Below are 26,209 nucleotides of genomic sequence, written 5' to 3'. Positions count from 1 at the left end.
AGACCGCTGTGCACATCTGGCTCCACCCTCCAGGTACACAGCCAGGTATCTGATTTTAGGGTCGTATCCAGGTGCTTGTGGGAACACCCTCCGCTTTATGGAATTTATGTATATCCAGTTTCAATGGTGGAGCAGTGGGAAAGGTATGAGCACTGGGCCTGGATGCGAGCAAAGTCAAGGAACCGAACTTCTCTGAACTACAGTTTACCAAACTATAAAATGGGACTGTAATAAAGACCATAACAATCGTAAGATCCACCAAGTTGTTCTGAGGATTGGAAGCTTGAAGTCACTGTACATGCTTGGTGGCTTTTTGATGCTTCTGATAGCACTGACACAAATGCTATGTAGGTTATTCAAAGAGCAACTGTGAGACAGGTAAAGGGGGCAAGACTCAGCATCCCCATTTTACAGGCGAGGAAACTGAGGCTCAGAGGGTTTCTTTGGGAGCTTTCTCAGAGAGTTCCCCATTTGTCTCTATGTACTTACTTGGGAAAAGTTCTCATGTGGTGGCCTGTGGGTCCCCCATCATCACACTTCCAAGAAAAGGGAAAGACCCTGAGGTTTTTTGTGCGGGTAACCTCTGCAAGGTAGGTTTGGGATGTTTGACCCACTGGCTCCTATCAGAATAACAGCAGATCATAAAGGATTTGCCAAGTGAGGGAGGGGGCTGAACTGGGGAGAATTGCCGGTCCCTCTATTCATTAGAACTTCCAATTTAGAGCTTGGCAACTTCACCCACCAACCCTCAATTGCTTACCATGCATGTGTCTCGCCATCTTGCCCATCTGGCCATCCACTCAACCCCTCTCCAAGCACCACCTATCTATCCTTCCACCCACAGTCCCCATCCACCATCCATTCAACCAGCCAGCAAGTTCCCAAAGTGCTTGTGTTATGCAAAACCGCATAGTTTGATTGGTTTTCCAATGGAAATCAACGTAAAGTATTCATTCTCAGGGTTCCTAAACTCCAAACCATTGTAGCATATTTTTTCTCTTTTATTTCCTCAGCAATAACTCAAGTATTTTTCTATTTGGGGTAGGGGGAAGCTCAGCATTTCAATGTAATGCACTTAGTGTTTCTTATTTCTCAGAATTTCCAATGTGTACATTTAAAGTGTACCTAAAGTTGGCCATATTTGTATGAGGTCTTCTGCCTGGAACTCTACTTCAGAACTGCCATGGAGACACCCAGCTTGATCCCCTGGTGTTCCTGAATGCACCTTCAGAAATGAGATCCTGAAACCAAAATTCCTGCCTGCCTCAAGCCATCTGTTGGTGCTCAGTGGGTGTGCATGGATTTATCATTCATTCGGTACATACTTTTTGAGCACGTACTATGCACCAAGCACTACTAGCCTGGGCACAAGGATCCAGAAATGAGTGACAATTGGTCTTTGTTTCCAAAGGTCTCTGAGTTGGCCAGGGAAGACCAGTGAACAGGCTGTTTCCACAGTGGAGGTCTGTACCCACTGGCTGACTTGGAGTGGGTGGGCAGTGGAGCTGTGAAAGCACTTGGCCCATGTGGCCAGCAGAGGGTGTGAGGGGGGAGTGGCCAGTGGACACAGTCTTGAATGACCTTTATGCAATGCCATAACCTACTGCTTGGGGAAGATATAGGGCTTTAAGCTGTCGAGCCTCCAGTAAAGCCAGGATAGCCTTTGCACCATTTTTGGCAATGCCATCTGCCAATTACCAGAGAACACGTGTGAGTCAGTAATTTCAGGACTCTGACCTTTCTTGCTGGTGCTTTTTAAACTTGTCTTGAGAACTTACTGTATGCAAGAGATGAGTAAGAAATACACCTTTTCCCCAGAAGCTCCCGTCTCACAATCTAGAAGCAGGGGGGAAGGAGTGCATAGGTGTAGGAGTTAAGACCAGTGGTTCTCACATGAGGGCAATTTTACCCCCCAGGGACATTTGTCAATGTCTGGAGATAGTTTTGGTTGTCACACCTGAGAGGGAGGAGGGTGCTACTGGCATCAAGTGGGTAGAGGCCAGGGATGCTGCTCGATATCCAACAATGCACAGGACAGTCCCCACCACAAAGAGGTATCCAGCCCCAAATGTCAGTAGTGCACTGACTGAGAAACCCAGGAGTAGGAACAAGGCTTGAGCATCAGAAAGTTGGGGTGCCGCTGTGAACATGTGCGTTTATGTATTTGTTTGTCCTTGTTTTCAATTCTTTTGGGATATGCCTAGGAGTAAAATTCCCGGGTTGTATAGTAATTCAATGTTCAACTTTTTGAGGAACCACCAAACCGTTTTCCATAGCAGTTGAATTTTACATTCCCCCTAGTAACTTACAACTTCTCCACATCCTCACCAACACTTGATATTGTCTTTCCTCCTTTCTTTCTCCCTTCTTCCCTCCCTCCTCCTCCCTCCCTCTTTCTTTTTCTTCCTTCCTTCCTTCCTTCCTTCCTCCCTCCCTCCCTCCCTCCCTCCCTCCCTTCCTTCTTTCTTTCATCCTAGTGGGTGTGAAGTGGTACATTGTAGTTTTGATTTGCATTTCCATAATTACTAAGGATTCATGTTTTCATGAGCTCTTTGTGTATCTTCTTTGGAGAAATTTCGATTCAAGTTCTTTGCTCGTTTTAAAATCAGGTTGTCTGTCTTTTGGTTGCTGAATTGTAAGAGTTCTTTATGTGTTCTGGATACTAGGCCCTTACCAGATATATGGTTTGTAAAAATCTGCTCCCATTCTGTACATTGTTTTTTCACTTTCTTGATAATGCCCTTTGGTGCACAGAAGTTTTTAATTTTGATAAGTCTGATTTATCTATTTTTAATTTTGTTGCTCATGCTTTTGGTGTCATATCTAAGATTCCATTGCCAACTCCAAGGTCATGAAGATTTACCCCTATGTTTTCTTCTAAGGGTTTTATGGTTTTAGCTCTTGTATTTAGGTCGTTGATCCATTTTGAGTTAATTTTGGTGTATGGTATAAGTTAGGAGTCCATCTTCATTTTTTTGTATGTGGAAATCAGTTGTCCCGGACCCATATGTTGAAGAGACTATTCTTTCCCCATTGAACGGTCTTAATACCTTTGTCAAAAATCAGTTGGTCATAGATGTATGAGTTTACTTTTGGACTCTCAATTCTACTCCATTTGTCTATATGTCTGTCTGTATTCTAATACCACACTGACTATAGTTTTTTTTTTCTTTTTTTTTCTGCTTTATAACAAATTTAATCAGTTATACATATACATATGTTCCCATATCCCCTCCCTTTTGCGTCTCCCTCCCACCCTCCCTATCCCACCCCTCCAGGCGGTCACAAAGCACTGAGCTGATCTCCCTGTGCTACGCGGCTGCTTCCCACTAGCTATCTACCTTACGTTTGGTAGTGTATATATGTCCATGCCGCTCTTTCGCTTTGTCACAGCTTACCCTTACCCTTCCCCATATCCTCAAGTCCATTCTCTAGTAGGTCTGTGTCTTTATTCCTGTCTGACTATAGTTTTGTAGTAAATTTTGAAATTGGAAAGTGTGAGTCCTCTAATTTGTTTTGCTTTTTTAACATTGCTTTGGCTATTTGGGGCCCCTTGCAGTTCCATATGAATCTGTAGATTGCTTTGGGTAGCGTGGCCATCTTAACAATAGTAAGTCTTCCAATCCATGAGGATGGGATGTCTTGCCATTTATTTAGGTCTTCTTTAATTTCTTCCAGCAATGTTTCATAGTTTTCAGTCTATAGGTCTTTCACCTTCTTGATTAAATTTATTCCTAGATATTTTATTCTCCTGGATGTGATTATAAATGGAGTTATTTTCTTAATTTCCTTTTCAGATTGTTCATTGTTGGTGTATAGAAACACAACTGATTTTTGCATATTGATCTTGTAGCCACCAACTGCTTAATTTATTACCTCTATTAGTGTTTTTTGGTGGTCCTTTAGGATTTTCTATATATAGGATCGTGTCACCTGTGAATAGAAATGGTTTTATGTCTTTTCAATTTGGATGCGTTTTATTTCTTTTTCTTGTTTAATTGCTCTGTCTAGGACCTTCAGTATGATGTTGAATAGCAGTGGTGAAAGTGGGCATCCTTGTCTTGTTCCAGATCTTAGGGGAAAGCTTCCCATCTTTCAACATTGAGTATATATTTTCTGTGGTTTTTCTTCATTAATGTGCCTTATTCTGTTGAAGTTCTTTCCTATTCCTACTTTTCTGAATGTTGTTATTAATGGTTGTTGGATCTTTTTTTTTTTTTTTTTTTTGGCTGTGCCGTGCAGCTTGTGAGACCTTAGTTCCCCAACCAGGGATTGAACCCGGGCCCTTGGCTGTGAAACCGCAGATTCCTAACCACTGGTCCACCAGGGAATTCCCAAGGGTGTTGGATTTTTGTCAAATGCTTTTTCTGTGTTCATTGAGAGGATCATGTGTTTTTTCCCTTTGTTCTAGTAATGTGGTTTGTTCATTGATATTGAACAACCCCTTGACTTTTTTTTAAAAGGAAACTTGATGATCCTAAAAAAAAAATCTCCTGACCCTTTGTTCTATTAATGTGGTTTGTTCATTGATATTGAACAACCCCTTGACTGACTTTTTTTAAAAAGGAAACTTGATGATCTTAAAAGAAAAAAATCTCCTGACCCTGTGTATTACCTAGAAAATACCCCTGACAACATTTCAGCAAATTCTGTAGCCCAAACTGTGCAAGAATTGCTTGGATCATGTAGTTCTGGGACATCTTGAGAACTTTTCCATTTCCCTTAAGAGTGTTGTGTTGAAATTTAAAAAGAAAATGCAGGACTTCCCTGGTGGCACAGTGGTTAAGACTCTGTGTTCCCAATACAGGGGGCCTGGGTTCGATCCCTGGTCAGGGAACTAGATCCCACGTGCATGCCTCAACTAAGAGTTCACATGCTGGAACTAAGAGTTTGCATGCCACAACTAAGGAGCCCGCCTGCTGTAACTAAGACCCGGTGCAACTAAATAAATAGATAAATAAATAAATAAAAAGAAAATGCCTTTTAGATACTAAAGTGATAAGCTTGAGTTTTGTGGTCCTCCTTTTTTTTTAAATTTAATTAATTAATTTATTTTTGGCTGCATTGGGTCTTCGCTGCTGCGCGCGGGTTTTCTCTAGTTGTGGTGAGTGGGGGCTACTCTTTGTTGCAGTGCGCAGCCTTCTCGTTGCGGTGGCTTCTCTTGTTGCGGAGCACGGGCTCTAGAGCGCGTGGGCTTCAGTAGTTGTGGCACGTGGGCTCTAGAGCGCAGGCTCAGTAGTTGTGGCGCACGAGCTTAGGTGCTCCGTGGCATGTGGGATCTTCCCAGACCAGGACTTAAACCGGTGTCCTCTGCATTGGCAGGTGGATTCTTAACCACTGCGCCACCAGGGAAGCCCTGGTCCCACTTTTTTAATGCTTCTACTGGATAATTATGGCAAAATTGGGTCAGAAATCTCAATACATTCAGGTTGCATTTTCGTTTGTTTGCTTTTTAAACTATTTCCTGCAAATAATAATTATCTATTCATTAATAGGGTAGAGTTAGTGTGATGGTCACAGGCATGGGTTAGAAATCAGAATATCTGAATTCATGTATTCAACAAAATGAATTTTTGTCCATTGTTAAGCTCTCACTCTGTACCAGGCACTGTTTTAGACCCTGGAACAGAACAGACCCTCCTTGGTCTTGCTGAACTTTCATTCTAGATATGAGCATACCTGCATCAGGTGTACTAGCGCTATAAAGAAAATACGACAAGATACCCATTCCTCTTTCCAAGACCATGATGATGGTTGTGATAATAATACAGTGATGCTGATGATCCTGGTAGTGATGAAGATGATGATCATAGAAGCCAACAATCCTTTTCATCTACAGATTGGAATATAATGAAGTCTTTTTTTAAGATAAGCTTTGTTGAGATATAACTCATATACTGTTTGACTCACGTAAAGCGCAAAATTCAATGGTTTTTAGTCTATTCAAAGAGTTGTACAACCATCACCACAATCAGTTTTGGAACATTTTCATCACTCCAAACAGAAACCTTGTACCCTTTAGCTTTCACCCCCAGCCCATTAGCCCCAGGCAAGCACTGATGTTTCCATCTCTATGAATTTGCCTAATCTGGGCATATTATCTAAATTCATGGAATCATACAATATGTGGTCTTTTGGGACTGGCTTCTTTCACTTGGAATGGTGTTTTCAAATTCATCCATGTTGTAGCATGTACCAGTGGTTCATTCCTTTTTGTGGCTGAACAATATTCCACTGTATGGATAGACCCCATCTTGTCTATCCATTCATCAGTTATTGGGCATTTAGAGTGTTTCCACTCTGGGGAAATTATGATTAATGATGCTGTAACAGAGTCTTTTAATGTACCTGATCTCATTTAGTTCTCTCTCACATGCATGTTTATGATTTATGGTGAGTGTGTGTTAGTTTATTTAGAGGTGGGAAACTGAGATCCAGAGAAGTTAAGAAACATGTCCCAGGGACTTCCCTGGCAGTCCAGTGGTTAAGACTTTGCCTTCCAATGAAGGGGGTGCAGGTTTGATCCCTGGTCGGGGAGCTGAGGTCCCACATGCCTCGTGGCCATAAAACCAAAACATGAAACAGAAACAATATAGTAACAAATTCAATAAAGACTTTGAAAATGGTCCACATCAAAAAAAAAAATCTTAAAAAAAAAAAAGAAAGAAACATGCCCCAGACCACAGAGCATGTAAGCCAGCAGGAGCACCCCTTCTCTGCTCCCCATCTAGTGCTTTTCCCCTCCAGCCCTCTCAGCCGAACACACAGAACCTTAACTGGCTCTCACCACCACCTCCTTTAAGAGCTAGATAACACGATTACATAAATCCTAAAACGTCTCTCTTGTTCCCTTACAGATTTTCTGAATGATCCTGCTTCTTCTTCTATCTTATCTGATTTTCTCCTGCCTGACCTTTTTCTGGTTAAAAAGCTGGGGGAAAATGACGGACTCCAAGCAAGTCACCAAGAGTAAATTGAAGGTGAACTTCATTGCAAGTCAGGAGCCTCTTCCAGCCTCAGACAGCTCCAGGGCGCCACTGCAGGAAAATTGCAGCAGCAGCTCTCTGCCAGAGGCCCCTGACCAGACTGAGCCAGCCTCCCACAAAGGTCCCGAAGACACCTGCCAGCAAAGAAACTCCCAGCCACCCCTGCTGCAGAATCCCCAAGGAAACCCCCTTTCCTCTGATGATGCCTTCCCAGCATGCCAAGCCAACGGGACAGAGACTGAAGGCCTGGAGACCCCAAATACCAATGGCCTGTCCGTGCTAGCCAGACCCCAGGGCCAGCGAGCCAGAACCCTCTCCAAAGAAGACAGGAAGCGGGCGCACATCAAGAAGCAACTGATGACCAACTTCATCCTGGGCTCTTTTGATGACAACTCTTCCGATGAGGACTCTGGCATTGGCTTGTTCAGAGAATCTTCCCGGAAGGGCAGCCGAGCCAGCCTGGGGACCCTGTCCCTGGAGGCTGCTCAGACCGCAGGCGAGACTGAGACCCCTGTCCCCACTATAAGGTAACGTACCCTCTGTCCTTGTAACCAGGAGGCGCAGAGTTAGGGTGGGGTCCACACCCTTCCCTGCTCAGCCAAGCTACCCGCTCATGCCAATGCTTTGAGGGTAGCTATGTGACAAGCAGAAGACATGAGCCTCCCTGCTTCCTTCCTTCCCTCCTATCAAAATCATTTATTGAGGGCTCCCCTGGTGGCGCAGTGGTTGAGAGTCCACCTGCCGATGCAGGGGACACGGGTTCGTGCCCCGGTCCGGGAAGATCCCACATGCCGCGGAGCGGCTGGGCCCGTGAGCCATGGCCGCTGAGCCTGCGCATCCGGAGCCTGTGCACCGCAACGGGAGAGGCCACAACAGTGAGAGGCCCACGTACCACCAAAAAAAAAAAAAAAATTTATTGAGCATCTACTGCATGTACAGGGCCCCAGGCCAGGAAACTGGCTTTCTAGAAGATCGCGGTCTGGTTGGGGAGGATGACCTTGTATGCAACAACTAGTTATAATTTAAGCAGAATGAGCTCAGATTGGCAAGAGCCAAAGCAATGATGGGAACCCAAAGGGAGGGACAGTTTCCCTGACTCCTGATGAGACATCCATTTACTTGTTCGTTCATTTGTTCATTCATCCAATAGGTAAATAACAACTGTAAAACATGCCTTCCCCCAGTGATGCCTTAAAAGCAGAAATTCAAGGGAATTCCCTGGCTGTCCAGTGGTTAAAACTCTGCACTCTCACTGCTGAGGGCCTGGGTTCAATCCCTGGTCAAGAAACTAAGATCCCACAAGCCATGTGGCATGGCCAAAAAAAAAAAAAAAAAAAAGGGCAGAAATTCAAATACTATTACACATCCATCAAACTGATTGTTGGAAACAAATACCTACAGGGCCATCACAGGTGGGACTGTCCTGAGAGTGTAGTCAGTGGCTTCATTTCTGTTGTTCTTGTTATCAGACTTTGCCACCCCCCACTCCCAAATTACAAATGGAATACGGTAATCCCAGGTAGAAAACATGGAAAATATGGGAGAGCAGAGAGTACAAAAGAGCCACCAACCATGACTTTGCCAGCCGGAAAGAACCTCTGCTGTGTTCTAGTGTTTCTTCCTGCTTCCAGTCTGTTCTTCTGCCCTGGGAGTGGAATCTTGTTGGCTCTTCTTTTAAGCAGCTCTTGCTCGCTCTCTGCTAAAATGAGGAAAAGCTGGACTAGGACATGGGCTCTTACATAGGCACCATGTTCCCAGTGAGCATGGTTACTGGAACATTTTTAACCCTGGTTACTGGAACTTGGAGGTAGAGAAAAGAGAAAAATGCAAATATTCCCTATACTGATGATCTTTAGGGGAAGACTGTTTTGACTTTCTGGAAGGGTTAAAGGAACAGTCAGACTTCAGAGTTGAGTTCCACCCTGGCTCTGCCACCCCGCACTGTGTGACCTTGGGCGTGGCACATCGCCTCTCCTGGCCCCGGTCCCTCATCTGTAAAATTTTGAAGGATTAAGTCAGATAATGTTTATAAAGTATGCACAGAGTTTGGTATACAGTAGGTGCTCAATAAGCAGTAAATTCCTCCCCAGCTCCTTTCCCACCAGCACCCACTTCACCCAGCACTCGAATTCACCCAGAGCTTCCCCACTTCTACCTACCCCTCTTCTACCTACAGTTTATATAAATTACCCATGTATCCTTTATAACAATGGTACAAGGCTGGTGGTGGATCCCTATTTTACAGATGAGAAAACTGAGGCTCCGAGAGGTGAAATAAATACTACTCAGCTTTAAAAAATAATGAAATAATGCCATTTGCAGCAACATGGATGGACCTAGAGATTATCATATTAAGTGAAGTAAGACAGAAAAAGACAAATATCGTATGATATCACTTACATGTGGAATCTAAAAAAATGATACAAATGAACTTATTTACAAAAGAGAAACAGACTCACAGACATAGAAAACAAACTTCTGGCTACAAAAGGGGATAGCGGGGGGGATATAAATTAGGAGTTTGAGGTTAACATACACACACTACTATATATAAAACATAAACAGCAAGGACCTACTGTATAGCATAGGGAATGATACTCAGTATATTGTAATAACCTATAATGGAAAAGAATCTGAAAAAGAATATATATATATGTGTGTGTATATATATATATGTGTGTGTGTATATATATATATATATAACTGAATCACTTTGCTGTACACCTGAAACTAACACGACACTGTAAATCTACTGTACTTCAATTTTAAAAAATGGTTAAAAAAAAAAGAGGCAAAGTACCTTTTCTAAGATCATGCAGCTAGGAAGTGGGAGAGCCAAGTTTCAAGGCCAGATCTGTTGGACAGCAGGATTCATTCCACTGTGTCACAGTGTGTTCTCCAGTAATCTCCTACATTCTCTCCCTTCCAGACCCTTCTTTCTCTCATTATGACGGTTTCAGCAGGGATTAGGGAAAAACAGTTTATTAAACCAATTCACCCAAATGAAAAAGCATCAGAGATTATGTTAGACGTGGATGTCCAATGAGGGGTTGCTAGGTGGCATCTAAGGAGGAGGAATGGTGAGATACATTTACCACACTGGCTCCAGCAGGAAACAAGATGGAGAGTCCTAGCAGGGAGATAGGAAATGTACAAATAAACAGATAAACTGATAAGATAGTTTCCAAGTTTGTTCAATGCCAGGAAGGAAACAGGCTACAGAAGAAATACCTGTGGGGATCTGTTTTAGAAAGATGTGGTCAGGTCAGGGAAGAGCTCTTGGAAGAGGCAACTTTCAAGCCAGAACAGAGCAGTCCAACAGAACTTTCTGCCACATTGGGATGTTCCAGAATGGAATGTTCTAGAACTCTGCTGTTCAATATGGCAGCCACTCATCATATGTGACTACTGAGCACTTGATATGTGGCTAGTGTGACTAAAGAGCTGAATTTTATTTATTTATTTATTTGTTTATTTGTCTTTGGCTGCACTGCGTAGCTTGTGGGATCTTAGTTCCCTGACCAGGGATCGAACCCACGTCCTCAGCAATGAAAGTGCAGAGTCCTAACCACTGGACTGCCAGGGAATTCCCAGAACTGAATTTTAAATTTGTTTTAATTAATTTAAATTTAAATAGCCTCATGTGGCTGGTGGCTGTTGTCTTGGATGGCACAGACCCAGCCCTAATTGAAAAAAAGGAAACAACTGTGTGAATTCTTCCTACTGGTGCTAATTAAGAACTTATCAAGCAAATAGGCTGGCCAAAATAATAAATGTTACATTAGTATTTTCTCCTGAGTCTTGGATTCCGAGAAAGTTCTGAAGATGAAATCAACTCATATTTCTAAGGTGCTTAGCAAGAGAATAAAGCACTTAATAAATGGTAGATTAAAATGGTAGGGCGGGGGGGAAGACTCCCAAGTTTCTACTCCCTGTCTTCCACTACTATTTTGAGGGGTCTTTGCTGGTTTGTTCTTAAAAAAACAGTTTTTCTGGACTGGCAAATTTATAAAGGTAAACGATACTTAACCGAGGGCCTATCTTTGCATATGGCTGTGGGCCAAAGCAGGAAGTGAATTTTCTGCCCTTGTATCTTCATTGCATGAAAGTTAGCATTGTAGGTGAATCATTTTTCCTGCCTTGTCCCAGCAAAGGACTGGGGGAGGGGTAGAAGGATCTTGGATTTTATAAACCAGAGACACCAAGACATAGAGATGAAGGTGCATTGTGGGGTGATGGGGCACAGGGAGGACCAATGTGCTGTGTGACCTTGGATAGGCCTCTTCCCCTCTCTGAGCCTCCAATGCCTCACCTGCAGCATGAGGAGGCTGGACCAGACTCCTGAAAGCTCACAGGGCACACAGTTCTTTTGCCCCCAATACATGTGCTTTTCAAAGTTGAGAATTTTGAATTTTAGTACCAGGGGCAACTCAGGTGGTTCTGCTGGTGCTTCCCAAGATCCTGGTATTTCCGCTAGAACATTTCCAGCCCTAGCTGAGTCCCTGAATCAGGGGCCTCTGATGGAGGGGACCCGCACGTGTTCGTTGTTTCTGATGACCTGGCACGAGAATCCCATGTGGAAGTATCTTCAGGGAGTCAAGGCCCACCTTTACAGTATTCCCCACGTGCCCCTAGTTTCTTGATTGATCACCCTGATGTGTTGTGAAAACTTAATCACCCCTTGAGATCATGTCTTTAGTTTCTTTGTTTACTTGGTTGTTACCTGTGTCCTGCATTGGACCACAAGCTCCATGAAAACAGGGCCATATTTTTGGGGTCTCCGCTTTTCCCCACTGCCTAGCCTAGTGTGGGTTCGTGGTAGACTTTGAAGAAATACTCACCAAATACGTGAATGAAACAAGCAACCCAAACCTGCCAAAGATAGAATTCTGAATTTCTGGGGCAAGCAAGACACTTTGTGAATGAGTCTGGGGATGAATGAATGAATGAATGAATAAATGGATGGATGGGTGGATGGACGGATGGGTTGGTGGATGGATGGATGGATGAACAGATGACTAGGAGTTTTGTTGTCCCTCTTTAGCAGCAGTAGAATTTCTGTTTTCATAAAATCCTTTTTGTATAAATCTTGTGATTTGTAGACTAGTTCTGAGGTTAAACTCCAATTTCAAATGTTTCTTCTGCCTTTAATACAGTTATGCAACCTCACACTTCCCTTCCATTTTCCGACTGGACAAAGGCTGGCTACGATTATAGATTGATTACAGATCCAGTGACTGTGCTATCTGCTCAGGGCTTCCCTCCTGTCTCTTTCCTTTTGGGTTCATCTCAAACCAGGAGTTGGAACTTGGTCTTTCTTTGGACTTGGAAACAGTCCCCCAGGGTTGGAATTTCCATGCAACCCTTCAGAACAGAGCTGATGAGAACACTACATGATGTATAATAGCAAAATAGTTGCTCACATATTGTGAAATGAAGGTTACAGGGCAATCCCACATGTTTAACAAGCAGCAAAGTGGTTAGTACACGATGGACTTGGGCTAAGACACCAGGTTCAAAGCTGCCTCTTACTATCGTGTAACCCTGATAATCCTACCCTATGGGGTGCATATGTGGATCGAGGGGGATGGGACACATTCAGGATCACGCAATTGCAGTCCTGAAATGTAAAGTCCTGAAACTTAAGTTTATAAGTTGGCAGTGAACTCACCAGCAAAACCTGCCTTGATGCAAAGTTATTTATAGTCTTATCCCATTTTGTGTGAATATTTATGCCTTCTGCTGGTGAAATAGTAACACCATAATGTGTCACATAAGGCTTTACCTTCCTAGAAAAATTTCCAAATTCTAAAATACATTGGGCCCTGGGAATTTCTGGTAAGGGATTGTGGGCACATGTATGTCATGTGCTGAGAATATTCCCTGGTGCATATTAAGCACAAAAATACTCATCCTTAATAAATGTGTGTGTGTGTGTGTGTGTGTGTGTGTCTGTGTGTGTGTGTGGCTGGAGAGACTGTAAGGAATGTCTCCAAATAGTTAGTAATCATTGTCTAACTATAGTAATAATTGTCTAATTATGTGGTACACTTATGAGTCATCTAAATTTTCTTCTGCATTTTCTAACTTTCTGCTGTAAATATCATTGTTATAAGAAGTTTTAACAATGTTTAATAATAAAACAGTATAAAAATTATGGGGAGGAAAAAGCAGATCAGTCATCTCACTTCCTAGATAAGCTGAAACCCAGAGAGGTGCAGGGGTCTGTCTGAGGCCTCCCAACAAGATATCATAGGCCCTTAAGCCATTCAAACCCAGACCCTCAGCAGATGCAGATCAGAAAACGGTCTTCAAACTCCCAGTGTTGGGCTTCCCTGGTGGCGCAGTGGTTGAGAGTCCGCCTGCCGATGCAGGGGACACGGGTTCGTGCCCCGGTCCGGGAAAATCCCACATGCCGCGGAGCGGCTGGGCCCGTGAGCCATGGCCACTGAGCCTGCACGTCCGGAGCCTGTGCTCCGCAATGGGAGAGGCCACAGCAGTGAGAGGCCCGCGTACCGCAAAAAAAAAAAAAAAAAAAAAACTCCCAGTGTTGATGCTGCCGCCTAACCTGGGCCCCAGAAAAAGTACCTCCACCCTCCTCCTAACTTGTTCTTTCTATAAATGGGAAGCGTGAGGAGATGAGGCAATTTATCAGGCAGCTTTCAGCTGTGCATCCTTGGGGATGTCACCTACCCTCTCCATGGCTGGACTGTATGCTCTAAGTCCTTTGTGGCTCTCATAGCCTTTGCTTTTGTGTGGAGGGTTAGACAGGCCTGAGTTCAGATCTCAGACCAGTCCCATGCCCTCTCCGCTGCAATTTCCTTCTCTCTTGAAGGGGGATAACATCAGTGTCTACCTCAGAAGGGTGCAGAGATCATGAGAGCAGCAGTGCTGGGAGTGGACAGCCCAGAGGCTGCCTCGGTTGCCATCATCTGCTTTTCTTTTAAATTGAAGTATACTTGATTTACAATGTTGTGTTAATTTCTGCTGTACAGCAAAGTGACTCATACATATATTTATACATTCTTTTTCATTGTTGTTTATCTCAGGATATTGACTATAGTTTCCTGCGCTATACAGTAGGACCTAGTTGTTTATCCATTCAATGTATAATAGTTTGCATCTACTAATCCCAAACTCCCAGTCCATCCTTCAGTTGCCATCATTTGAATGGGCATCTCCCAAAGTTCTTATATGTGGCCACGGCTATTTCCAAGCCCCACCGGGCATACACCTTTAAGGTGTAGCAACCTGTGTCCACAGAGGAAGACGGACTGAAGAGGCAGGTGAAGCTCTCTGATAAGAGGATACAATGCAAAGCAGAGAAGTTGAAATATCCACACAGTGTCAATGAGTATTGGGGTTTGTCAATAGAGAGTAAATATCTAGAAAAACGTTGAGTAAGCTGGAGAGCCTAACTGACTTTGGGTAGGGTAGGGTGTTTTGAAATACCTTCATTTCCTGATTTTAATTGTTTTTCCTGTTTTGAGGTGGTTACATGGAAGTGTGAGCCATTTGGGTCATGAGTACTTCTGGGTTTTTATTTGAAACTTAAAAAAAAAAAAAAAACAGCCTACAGCAGGTTTCCTTTTTGGAGGGACTAAAGATAAAGCCATGAAGAAGCTTCCAGAAACTCTGAAGAACTGAGAATTTTGTTCACCTGTTTTATTTATGAAAAAAAAATTTTTGTTGTTGTTGAAGTATAGTTGATTTACAATATTATGTTAGTTTCAGGTGTACAGCAAAGTGATTCAGTTATACATATACATATATATACTCTTTGCCATATTTTTTCCATTATAGATTATTACAAGATATTGAATATATATATTTTAAAATTATTGTTGAAATGTTGTTGAATGTATAGTTAGAGGACTAACCAGCTAACCAGTGCCCTCAGGCAAGCCTGCTTACGCAACTCCAGGGAAAGGTCACTGTTCACTTTGTGGCCGCCTGGATGGCGCCCCCTGGATGTGTGGCCCTAGCTGTGCCTTTAGAAGAGAATTCCTTTGCATTTATTTTATTTCTAATTTTTCGGGTTTGCTATCCACATAAGCTACATTTACTACTACTGCAATGCTTGCTAGGCAGTGTGTCGGATCCTTTTTATTTATTATAACTACTTGGAGAAGCATTCATTCATTCATTCTAACTGGAATCAGATTGCCTGGGTTCAAGTCGCCAGCTGTGGCACCTTGGGCGATAGACATCTCTGTGTCTTCTTTCCTTATCTGTATTACAGAAATAAAACAGTTAAGATTGCTGCGACGATTAAATGAGACAGAGGCACCGAAGAACACTCTGTAAATACCTTATCAGAAGGAAACTTACTTAGAGTCACAGGGCAGCTGGGTCTTTCCTGTCTTGGAGGCCCTCATTTTAGCTGGGGACCCAGGTGGTTCCAAGTGTGTGCTAGAAGCTCACTGGGGGGAGGGGAGGCATGGAGCAGACGCGTCCCTGGAAGTATAGGTGAAAGAATAAGCAAAAACCGGAACTTGGAAACCAAAAGTTGACTGCGGGGGCTTTTACCAGGCACCGTGGTGACATCTGACTCACATTTTAAATAACCCATATTTTCCACCACTTCCCTATTGTGTGCGTATTCCAGCACGTGAATTGCTTGCAGGTTTTTCCCAGCTGCCAGTCTGTAGGGGGGGATGCCATCCTGGAATTGTTCTACTCCAGTCCGGGGAGCTGGGGAGCCAAGAGGTTTCCTAAAGTCTCGGGCCACACTCTCCCGGCGCCCAAGGTCAGCGGTGGCTGCGCTACTGGCTGGTCCGGGGCGGGGTGGGGGGGAGGCGGGACCCGGGGTGGGAGATGGCGGGGTCCGTGTCCTGTCCCGGGACAGGAGGCGGGGCCCGGTCAGGGGGCGGGACCTCTAGGGAGGCGGGGTCCGCTTGGTCGGGGCGGGGCCTGGGCGGGCGCGTCTGCCCCGGACACAGGAGCTCAGGACGCCCTTCGGGATGGAGGAAGTCCTGCGCCGAGTTGGGCTCCTGCAGGGTGGTTCGCCGCCCGGCCCGAGGCGCTCTAGGACCGCGCCTCCACCTCCCTGTCGCTACCTGGCTGGGCCCCGGGACAGGGGTCTGCTTCACAGGGGTAGGGGGTGCATGCTGTGCATCCCAGCAGGAGCCTGGTGGGCGGCGGGAGGGTCAACATGAGTCCCGCCAAGGGCAAAGTCTGTTTCCCCGATCGCAAAGTAAAGTAAGTAAGGCTTCAACTTTAGTGACCGTTAAGTTATCTTTTTCTAAAAAAATTTTTATTGGGGGATAATTGACTTACAATGTTGTGTTAGTTTCAGGTGTACAGCAAGTTATCTTTTTATAAACTCGTGCAGAGTCCTTCCCACCCCCACTCCCCGCCCCCAGCCGAAGAAAGGCAGGCTTCAGTTTGGCAGCTGGGGAGATGGAGCCTGCCTCACAAACTCTAGCTGGTCTTGGCGGTGCAGGTGGTTGCCAGATTTGGCAGTGATGTTGATTGGAGAAGGGCTCTCGGGGGCGCACAGGTGCCTCAAGGTTGGCTGGTTGGCGGGGCCCGCGCTTTCCCCCTCCTCCTCCCCTTAGCCTTGATAAAGGTGATGGTTGCCTGATGGCAGGTCGTTTTGAAGCCTGGTGATCGTGAAGCCCGGGGCGAATCCACGTACCCTTGGGCAGGCATCCCACTTACGGTTATTTCCTGAGCAGGTTAAGTGTAGGAATTTCTGTGCCTGAGCCCTTCTTAGCACCACCTGCTTCATTTTGTTTCTTTCTTTCTTTTTTTTTTTTTTTTTTTGGTCTTCATTTTATTGCATAAGGTTACCAAAGTGATGCTAACTGTGTTTGTTGTTGAAAATTCAGAAAATTATAGATAAGCAAAAAGGAAGAACAAACTCACCCATACCCCTCCCCTCCATTTGATCTTTATTAACAGCTGCTGTATAGTCTTTCAGCCTTTTTTTATTTTTGGTGCAGGTATGCTTTAATTTATGAACTCGAATCATACAGAACATACTATATTGTAACTTGCTTTTTCACTGGGCATTAAGTAGTCTACCACTGGACTCAGCACACTGTGGCCCACAGCCTGTTTTTGTGTGGCCTGTGAGCAAAGAATAGTTTTTAACTTACTTACTTATTTATATGTTTTTTGGCTGTGCTGGGTCTTTGTTGCTTCGCACAGGTTTTTCCCTCTAGTTGCTGCAAGTGGGGCTACTCTTCATTGTGGTGCACGGGCTTCACATTGCGGCAGCTTCTCTTTGTTGCAGAGCACGGGCTCTTGGCGCGCAGGTTCAGTAGTTGTGGCTCGCGGGCTCTAGAACACAGGCTCGGTAGTTGGGCACAGGGGCTTAGCTGCTCCACGGCATGGGGGATCTTCCCAGACTAGGGATTGAACCCGTGTCCACTGCATTGGCAGGTGGATTCTTAACCACTGCGCCACCAGGGAAGTCCCAGTTTTTAACTTCTAAATGGTTGAAAAAAAATCAGGGAATTTCCTGGCGGTCCAGCAGTTAGGATGCTTTCACTGTGGTGGCCTGGGTTCAATTCCTGGTCAGGGAACTAAGATCCTGCAAGCAGCGTGGCACAGCCAAAAACAAAAAAAGAAAAAAAACAGTTGAAAAAATCAAAAGAAGTCTACTATTTAGTGAGACGTGAAAATTACATGAAGTTCAGATTTCAGTGTCTACAAATAAGGTTTTATTGAAACATAGCCATGTTATGTATCATCTATGGCTGCTTTTGTGCTTCAAGGGCAGTATTTAGTAGTGGAATAGAGACCGAATGGACTCTAAAACCTAAAGTATTCACTTTCCTGTCCTTTACAGAAAGCATTTGCCAACGCTTTTTCCACATGGTGCATTCTAGGGGTCCACAGTGTTCCTTTAAATGGGTACACTTTAAAATTTATAAACAGTCTCCTACAGAGAGTGGATATTTAGGCTCTTTCTCCCTTTTTGTTATTATAACTAACACAGTGAAAAACAGCCTTGTAGCTAAGTCTCTCCCTATCATTTGTTCTTTTCCCAGGATGTATCCATCTGGTCCATAAACATTATCTGACTATCTCCTGAGTGTAAGGCCTGCATCTGGAACCAGGAAGGGACACAAAAATGTTTGGGAAACATGACCTCTGCCTTTTAGGAACTTTTTTTTTTTTTTTTTTTTTTAATTTATTTTGGCTGTGCTGGGTCTTTGTTGCAGCTCGTGGGCTCTTTTTTGTGGCTTGTGGGCTCATTTTTGCAGCGCACGGGCCTCTCTAGTTGTGGCATGTGGGATCTTAGTTCCCCGACCAGGGATCGAACCTGGGCCCCCTGCATTGGGAGCATGGAGTCTTAACCACTGGACCACCAGGGAAGTCCCTAGGAACTCTTGATCTAATGGGGGAAGCAGGTGTTTTCTTAGTAATTCAAATTCAAGGCCCACGGGAGCAACAGTAATTAACTGCTACCCTTCATGGGGTGCTTTCAGGATGCCAGGCTGAACACTTTGTATGTGTGATCTCATGCCAAATTTACAACAGCACCATGGGACACTCAGTGGGTGCTGTCATCTCCATTTTACAGATGAGGAAACTGCGGCTGTCAGTGCTGGTGATAGCATAACGGGGATTCCGCTCAGGCTGTTGCCCAAAGGGCTCTTCATAGGCAGCCAGGTTTTCATGCATAACGTGCTTGAATAGACTCTTTCAAAATATAAGCCCTTCCTAATGTTGGACTAGTCAGAAGACTAAAGGACTCGACTGGTAACTAGTTACTGTGGCTGGTGAGCGTGCCAGGGAAGTGAAGACTCTTGGAGCCAGAAGGGCCTCGGTGGTTGTTTAGTTTCTCGGATGCAGGGTTCAGAGAGGGCAAGAGACCCAGATGTGTGGCCAGCCCACCAGGAGGGAGGCTGACCCTCCAGTTTTTTGGTTTTTCCGCAGAGGAGCCTAACAGAGCCTTCGGGGGCACCCTCCTTGGAGTGCTCAGAGCATGTCTGAGCAAAGGGCCCGCAGAAGGATAGGGGTCCCAGATTTGAATCACAGTCATTCTTGTGCACTAAGTTTTTTGTGGAGCATGGTAGTCACATTCCTTCCACATGTGGAGCCCTAATCTAACCCATCTGGCCAATACCCTCAAGTCTTACAGGAACGAAAGCAGGCCACGTGGTCTACAAAGGATACATTTTTTTCTGATCTATAAAACTATTAACACAAAAAGTTTAACCTATAACTCTTTTTTTTTTTTTTTTTTTTTTTGCAGTACGCGGGCCTCTCCCGTTGTGGAGCACAGGCCCCGGACGCGCAGGCTCAGTGGCCATGGCTCACGGGCCCAGCCGCTCCGTGGCATGTGGGATCTTCCCGGACCGGGGCACGCACCCGTGTCCCCTGCATCGGCAGGCGGACTCTCAACCACTGTGCCACCAGGGAAGCCCTAACCTATAACTCTTTTTTTTTTTCTTTCTTTTTTTTTTTTTCCTAACCTATAACTCTTGAATCACATTTAATTGTACACTTTAATCCAAAAGAATAGCTTTCATAAACTACTTTATTTTTTATTTTTATTTTTTTTAATTTTTTAAAATTTATTTATTTTTGGCTGCATTGAGTCTTTGTTGTCACATGCGGGCTTTCTCTAGTTGTGGCGGGCGGGGGCTACTCTTCGTTGTGGTGCGTGGGCTTCTCATTGCGGTGGCTTCTCTTCTGTTGCAGAGAACAGTCTCTAGACGCATGGACTTCAGTAGTTGTGGTGCATGGGCTTAGTAGTTGTGGCTCGCAGGCTTAGTTGCTCTGCGGCATGTGAGGTCTTCCTGGGCCGGGCTTGAACCCTTGTCCCCTGCATGGGTAGGCAGATTCTTAGCTGCTGCGCCACCAGGGAAGCCCCGACACAAACCACTGTAATCCAAAAGAATGAACTTGCACGAAATTGGAATTGTCCCGTCAAGTTCAGACCATGTGATCACTGTATATATAATAATATGAAGATGCTTTATTGGGTCACTGCATGGTTCCTCTCTTAGCTTAAAGTCGCTAAAAAGATGGAGATAGACAGCCGCACTCTGCCTCTGAGCTCTGTAGCCTTGAAAAGTGCCATCAACCCTTTGAACCCCGGTTTCCTCATCTGTCAGTGGGACTGATCCTAATTGGCCTTTTCAGGGTTCTTATGCCCAGCACTCAGGGCCGTGGGTGCTGTCCTGAGTCAGCACAAACATTTGCACAACTGATAACAGTGATGACAGAATTCTGTTGCAAAAGAGGCCTATGCAGTCAAGAGGCATTTGGGATCCTGTCCTGAAGACCTGGACCATCTACTAAGGAGCCAGAAATAATAGGAAGGCAAGGTCCCAAATGCTGGCCAGCATTTCTTGGTGTGCAAACAGGGCCAGAGTTCAGAGAACAGAGAAGTGAATGTGGGTTGGAGTGGTTGGAGGACATCTCAAGAAGAGACTTGAGTCTCTGTTGGGATGAAATAAAGTTGAGGACCGGAAGGCAGAAGAGTCTGGTCTTTAGTGAGCCCCACAATATCCTGTTATGATGTCACTGCCGAGGGAATCCTGCTCAGGACCAAGGCCCGCTGCCCATGTTGAAATGTTGGTTGTTGATCTGTGGGTAGTCTCACTCCTATGCCGTGCACATTAGAATTTCCTGAGGGGCTTTTGAAAAACCAAAGTCTGCAAACTTTTCATAAAGGGCCAAATAATAAATATTTTCGGCATTGTGCAGGATGGTCTCTGTCACAGCTACTCAGCCCTGCCTTCTACTGCTCCAGCTCCCACAGGCAGTATGTAATTGAATGGGCCTGAGTGTACTCCAGTCATGATTTACAGACACTGAAATTTGAATTTCATATAATTTGCACGTGTCACAAGGTATGATTCTTTTTCAACCATTCAAAAATGTGAAAACCTTTATTAGTTTGTGGGAGGTACAGAAGCAGGTGGCAGACTGGATTTGGCCCTTGGGCCCTAGTTTGCTGACCCCTGGCCCAGCCAAAGTGGCCATCTCTGGAGGCACTGAGGGGGCAGTTGGCCTGAGAAATTTCCAAGCGTCCACTTATTGGGGGGGTCCAAAGATGAGTTCAAAGCTATCGACCTTTCCTGGGCTATGCAATGTCCTTTCTTGCTTACTTGCTGGGTGATAATAGTAAGGCCTTTACTTCCATCAGGGCATAAGCTCAGAGCAGTGACCATCCCTGTTTTATGAAAGAAATGGTAGGGTAAGGGTTTTAAGAGCTGGTCAATGCCAGGGCCCTAGCCTGATGGCCTCACACTGGGGCTTTTATACTGGCTCCCGTGCAGAGAGGCACCTCAGCTAAAGCTCTTTCCTGCAGGCCAGGCCCAGTGGTGAACCCTGGACACATGCTCTAGGCGGCAGATCCTATTAATAGTATAAATATTCACATCCTATCAGGGAGGCAAGGCACAGAATATTGAAGCAACTTTCCCAAGATTACACAGGTCATAAGTAGTAGATTTTGCATTCAAAGCCTGGGAGGATGGTTCTAGTCTACTGGGCTTTCTCACTTGTGGCACTGTTCACATTTGGGGCCCTGTAATTCTTTGTTAAGGGCTGTCCTGGGCTTTGCAGGATGTTGAGTGGCATCCGGGCTTTTTATCCACTAGATGCCAGGAGTACACTCCACGCTGTGATGACCAAAAATGTCTGCAGACAGTGCTGTGTGTCCCCAAGGGAGCAAAGCTGCACCCAGTTGAGAACCCCAGATTACCATATTGTCTCTCAAATGTAAGTGCTTGTTTTTGAAAGTACAGACCATAGAGTTACTTCCATTTATCTCAGATAGCTTTGTGCCTTGAAATTAGATCCCGGGGGTCAGATAGAATTGGATTGGAAGCCCAGCTCTGCCACTTGCCAGCTGTGTGACTTGAGGTCAGTGGGCCTCTCTGAGCCTCGGTTTCTTCATCGCGAGCAGGAGATGATGGTCTCCCCTGCATAAGGCTGTGGGGATTCAGGGAGGAGCCCCCTGTGCCCAATCTATGGTGACATTTGAGGGTGTTTATTCCTTCCTTCCCAGTGCAGTCCTGCCTGGTCTCGTGCCTGGGCAGCTGATGGTGTTTGGTGTTTGGCTGACAGCTCTGTTGTGTAGTTGACCGCACCTGAAGCCACTTCCAAAGTCACAGTGGAATATTTCAGCCTCCACACTTGCCTTGGAAGGAATGCCAGCCAAAGGTCAGTCCCCCAGAGCCAATGTTGATTGGCCTCCAACTTCGTCAAAAACAGATAAAAATAGCCACTAGCCTCAGGCTGGCCCCACTGAAGCAGAGCCACACCAGCAGCATTGTGTGTTCACCCGTGTACTTTGCTGGGATGGGTTTGGGACCCTTCCAGTGGAGGGGCTGTGTCACCAGTTTTGAAGTCAAAATGGCGCTGTGAATGGTTTTTCCCAGGCCACAGAATGGTGTTTGTCTAATGGTTGAGTTTTTCTTTGTTGCTCTTTAGGTCAAATTGCTGAGTTTTAATGTTGCGTGTATAAAAGTGGGATGTCTCAGACTTTCTGAAGCCACAGGATCAAGCCAGCCAGTTGGGGAAGACCATGGACAGAATGGGGAGGGTGGATGGTTGGGGAGGAGGCCATGGGCAGAGGAGTGGCCTGATGCCTTTCTTGGTTAGATTGGGAGATCAGTAGACCCTGATCCTCCTGGCATCACTGCATTGAAATAATATAGAGTTTACCGTGTGCCAGATGCCATCTTTTACTTTCTGTGTATTGATATGAGCTTATTTAATCCTCACAATCCAATGAGGTACATGTTATTATCCTCATTTTACAGTGGAGGATACTGAGTGCCTTACCGAATGGATACCAAAATGACCATGGCTTTCAGCATCCCTATTACAAAGTTAATAGCTTTTTCTTCTTATTGAAAATAATGTATCATGGCAGAAGATTTAACAAATATAGGCAAAGAGGAGAAAACAGAAACCACCCATAATTCAACCACTTTGAGAAAGCTGCTCTTAACATTTTGGTATCTATTTCCCTAGATCAGGGGTCTGCAAACAATGGCCCTCAGGCCGAATCTGCCTGTTCTCTAAAGAAATAAAGTTCTTAAAAACGAACTGAACTGCTTGTTGGTTAATGGAATGTAATTATGATGAAAGCACTGTTCCTATTTGTAAGATGATATTGACCTTCAGAGTCCTTTTCTAAGTCCTGTTTCGTTTCAGCAGTTCAGTCCTAGGAGGTTTTAGAAGAAAAGCTGCTTGCAGTTTGTGGGAGGCAGGAAGGCCAGTTCAGGGGCCGGAAATCATTTGTTCATTTGTTTGTTCTTTCGGACAACATACATAAGCTTTGTTGAACGGAGACAGTCTTAATTGAAAATACAAATCCTGTGGTGGCATAGCATCATTATCGGTTTCTGTTATTCATTTCTGGTTTTGTTTCCTGGCCAAGAAGTCCGTTTTTTCATTTCTGATAGGCAGAGCTTGGGTTGGGGCGGGGGTGAAGGGGACAGACTGCAGGTTTGTAGAAGGCTTTTCCCACGGGGAACTGTCCTGGATGGATAGACTTTATACAACAGAAAATGCCCACACCCAGCATTTCCTGGTGTGATGGAAAGAGCCCCAGTCCCGCTGACTTGCTGGGTGATTCCCTTTGCCTGACGGGACCTCAGTTTGCCCATCTGTAAACTGGGCTTTCTCTCCCCACAGTGGCTTATTGGCTTCCAGCTTTGCTCTTCCCGGTGACGTGCTGGCAGTGTTCCTTAGGATCTATCAGTTCTTTTCCTTTTTTTTTTCAAATATTTATTTATTTATTTGGCTGCGCCGGGTCTTAGTTGCGGCACGTGGGATCTTCGTTGCCACGTGTGGGATCTTTTGTTGCAGGATGCAAACTCCTAGTGGTAGCATGTGGGATCTAGTTCCCTGACTAGGGATCGAACCCGGGCCCCCTGCATTGGGAGCACGGAGTCTTAGCCACTGGACCACCAGGGAAGTCCCGGGTCTATCAGTTCTTCACCAAAACTTTTGGCCCCCCAAACCCACTCAGCCCCAGCCTCCCAAAATGCCTGGTGACACAGTTGCTGGATGCACCCCTGGGTGGCGAACCTCTAACTTAATGCCTGGCAGGTGGCTATCTCCCTGCTTGAATAGCCCATTTCCGGGTTGAGAGAGTGGGCTGAATGCCTGAATCTGCACCTGTCAAAACCCCGCCAAATGACAGCAGAGAGATTTTTCTTAAAGAGCTGGAAACCCATCAGGCCCTGGAAGAACAGGAGGGGAAGTTAGCAGCCACATTTTGGAAGCCAGAAAGCAGAAGAGCAAGCAGTCACTGGCTGAGCAGAACCAAGAGGGCTGAGCCATAAAGCAGCAGTGAGGGAAGCTGAGAACCTGTACCCCAAAAGGCGCAGGGATTGGCAACATTGGGTGCCTCTGCATCTGGGTGCATCTACATGAGAAGGATTGGGTGGAAGAATCCCAGATCCCCTCATCTGCTCCAGGTGGCTGGGGGCTTCCCACTTCCACCCCAGTAGCAGGCAGGCGGTTTGATCTCTGGAGAGGGAAAGGCAGAGGGTCTTTGGACTGGAGACCGATGGGCACTGTAGAGCCTGTGGAGCCTGTGTCCCAAACCGGAGGATGGGTGCTGTGTGCGTGCTGAATCCTGAAAGCTGCCCTGCCCCCCAGACCTGTCCCAACACTTCTCCCACTTCCCCCTGGTCCCTAGGCTCCTGGCCAACCTTTATCCTCCAGGCAGAAGACCCCAAAACTTTTCCTCACTGGGGGAATTGGACCAGCCAGGGAGGATGACTCTAAAAATACTTGCGGTTCCCCAACACACAGTCCTCCCGGATCACCCTGCATTGAGGTCAGGGTCCAGTGACCCCAGCCTATGCTCAGTACTTCTCATCAGCCCTCTAGTTCCTGCTCTTGGTCATGAGGAAGCAACCATAGCTTATCAAACATTTGGGTGCAGTTTCTAAGATGGAAGGCAGGCCCCAAACATACAAACAAAAGGGACACAGGAAATGTGGGAGAAACAGAAACCACATCAGGAGAAGAGAACTTGGAGAAGCTATCATAAATACCCTCATCGGGGGCAGGGAGGATATTATACACATAGGAACAGGATGTATAGAAGAGGGGATATTGACAGACCAAAACCAAGCTCTTAGATGTTAAAAACACGATATTAGAAGTCAAAAACTCCACTGAACACTTAGGAGATAAGGCTGAGGGAATCGCCCAGAAGGTAGAAGAAAAGAGAGAGAAAATAGGAGAGGGGAAAAATACATAAACTAGTGGGCAGTCCAGGAATTTCAACATCCAGGTAACAGGAGAGAATGGAGAAAAAAGAGTCAGGGAAGTCACCAAGGAAATATTTGAAGATAAATTCCCAGACCTCAGTTTCCGGATTGAAGGAGCCTGACAGCTTCCCAGCCTTACTGATGGAAGTAGGCACATACCTCAGCACATCACTAAAATCATTCCCTAAAATTGTAGAATACTAGGCAAAGAGAAGATCCTATAAGCTTCTGGATATGAAAAAACAGGTCACCTACAAAAGGATCAAGGATCATCATGGCTCTGGTTCTAGCATTCTTGGAAGCCACAACAACAGTGACATAAGGCTTCCAAAATTCTAAAGGAGAAAGTTTTCCATCTTAGAATTCCACGCACAGCCAAATGATCGGGTCCAATGTGACAGAAGGAAGACAGTTTTAGAACATGCAAGGCCACAAAATGTTTACTCCCCTGAACACCTTTTCTTAGAAAGCTACTGAAGGATGTCTTCCATTGAAACAAGAGAGTAAACCAAAGAGGAGCAAGACATGGAGGACAGAAAAAAGGGATCCGAGAGAACCAAAAAGAGTCTCTGAGGTGATAGTGGCAAGGGAACCCTATGCAGCCAGGATCAAGACAAGCATGTTGGGGGCATTATTGTCATGTGTCCTGCCATTGTACCATCTTTTTAACTGGATGAAACTACTGGTGGATATGCCCCAGCAAAACACAGGAGTCCATCAAGAAAGAGGGAGCCATGTGGTCCCTCAAATTCAGGATTAAACCCCAAGGAAAGGCAAAGGGAATCCTAAGGATGCCAGTGAAGGGAAGTCCCAGTTGACGGTTGCATAGGGGTTTAGAGAACAGCGTCTGGATGAAAGGAGCGTCGAGGCCTTCAGGAGTGATGTGGTCAATGGAAAATAATGGAACCAATCAATTATCTTATGTGTACTAAGAGGCTGAGGAGTGAGATGAATTAGTGACAGATGCCAGGAAAACCAAGTCAATGAAAAAAATCACTAACTCCAGAAAAAAAA

The 26,209-nt window shown here is 45.3% G+C and overlaps 1 protein-coding gene across 3 annotated transcripts in view; it reads left to right on the top strand.

Moving 5' to 3' along the window:
• Positions 1 to 6,866: 6,866 nt before the first annotated feature.
• The window catches only part of ACACB (acetyl-CoA carboxylase beta), a gene marked incomplete at its 5' end in the record, with an annotated part of 98,231 nt that continues 78,888 nt past the window's right edge, over positions 6,867 to 26,209 (top strand). For 2 of the 3 annotated variants that reach the window (XM_079717854.1, XM_079717853.1), the window contains one exon: positions 16,141 to 16,187. In XM_079717854.1, coding sequence (XP_079573980.1) covers positions 16,141 to 16,187 — 47 coding nt within the window. Of the gene's footprint in view, positions 7,514 to 16,140; positions 16,188 to 26,209 lie in introns of those variants that run through there. The other variant, XM_079717852.1, reaches the window with a different exon arrangement.

The sequence above is a fragment of the Hyperoodon ampullatus genome, assembly GCF_949752795.1.
Source record: "Hyperoodon ampullatus genome assembly, chromosome: 13".
NCBI classification, from domain to species: Eukaryota; Metazoa; Chordata; class Mammalia; order Artiodactyla; family Ziphiidae; genus Hyperoodon; species Hyperoodon ampullatus.
The sequence above is the reverse complement of the archived record's forward strand: the minus strand, read 5'-3'. Positions and strand labels throughout refer to the sequence as shown.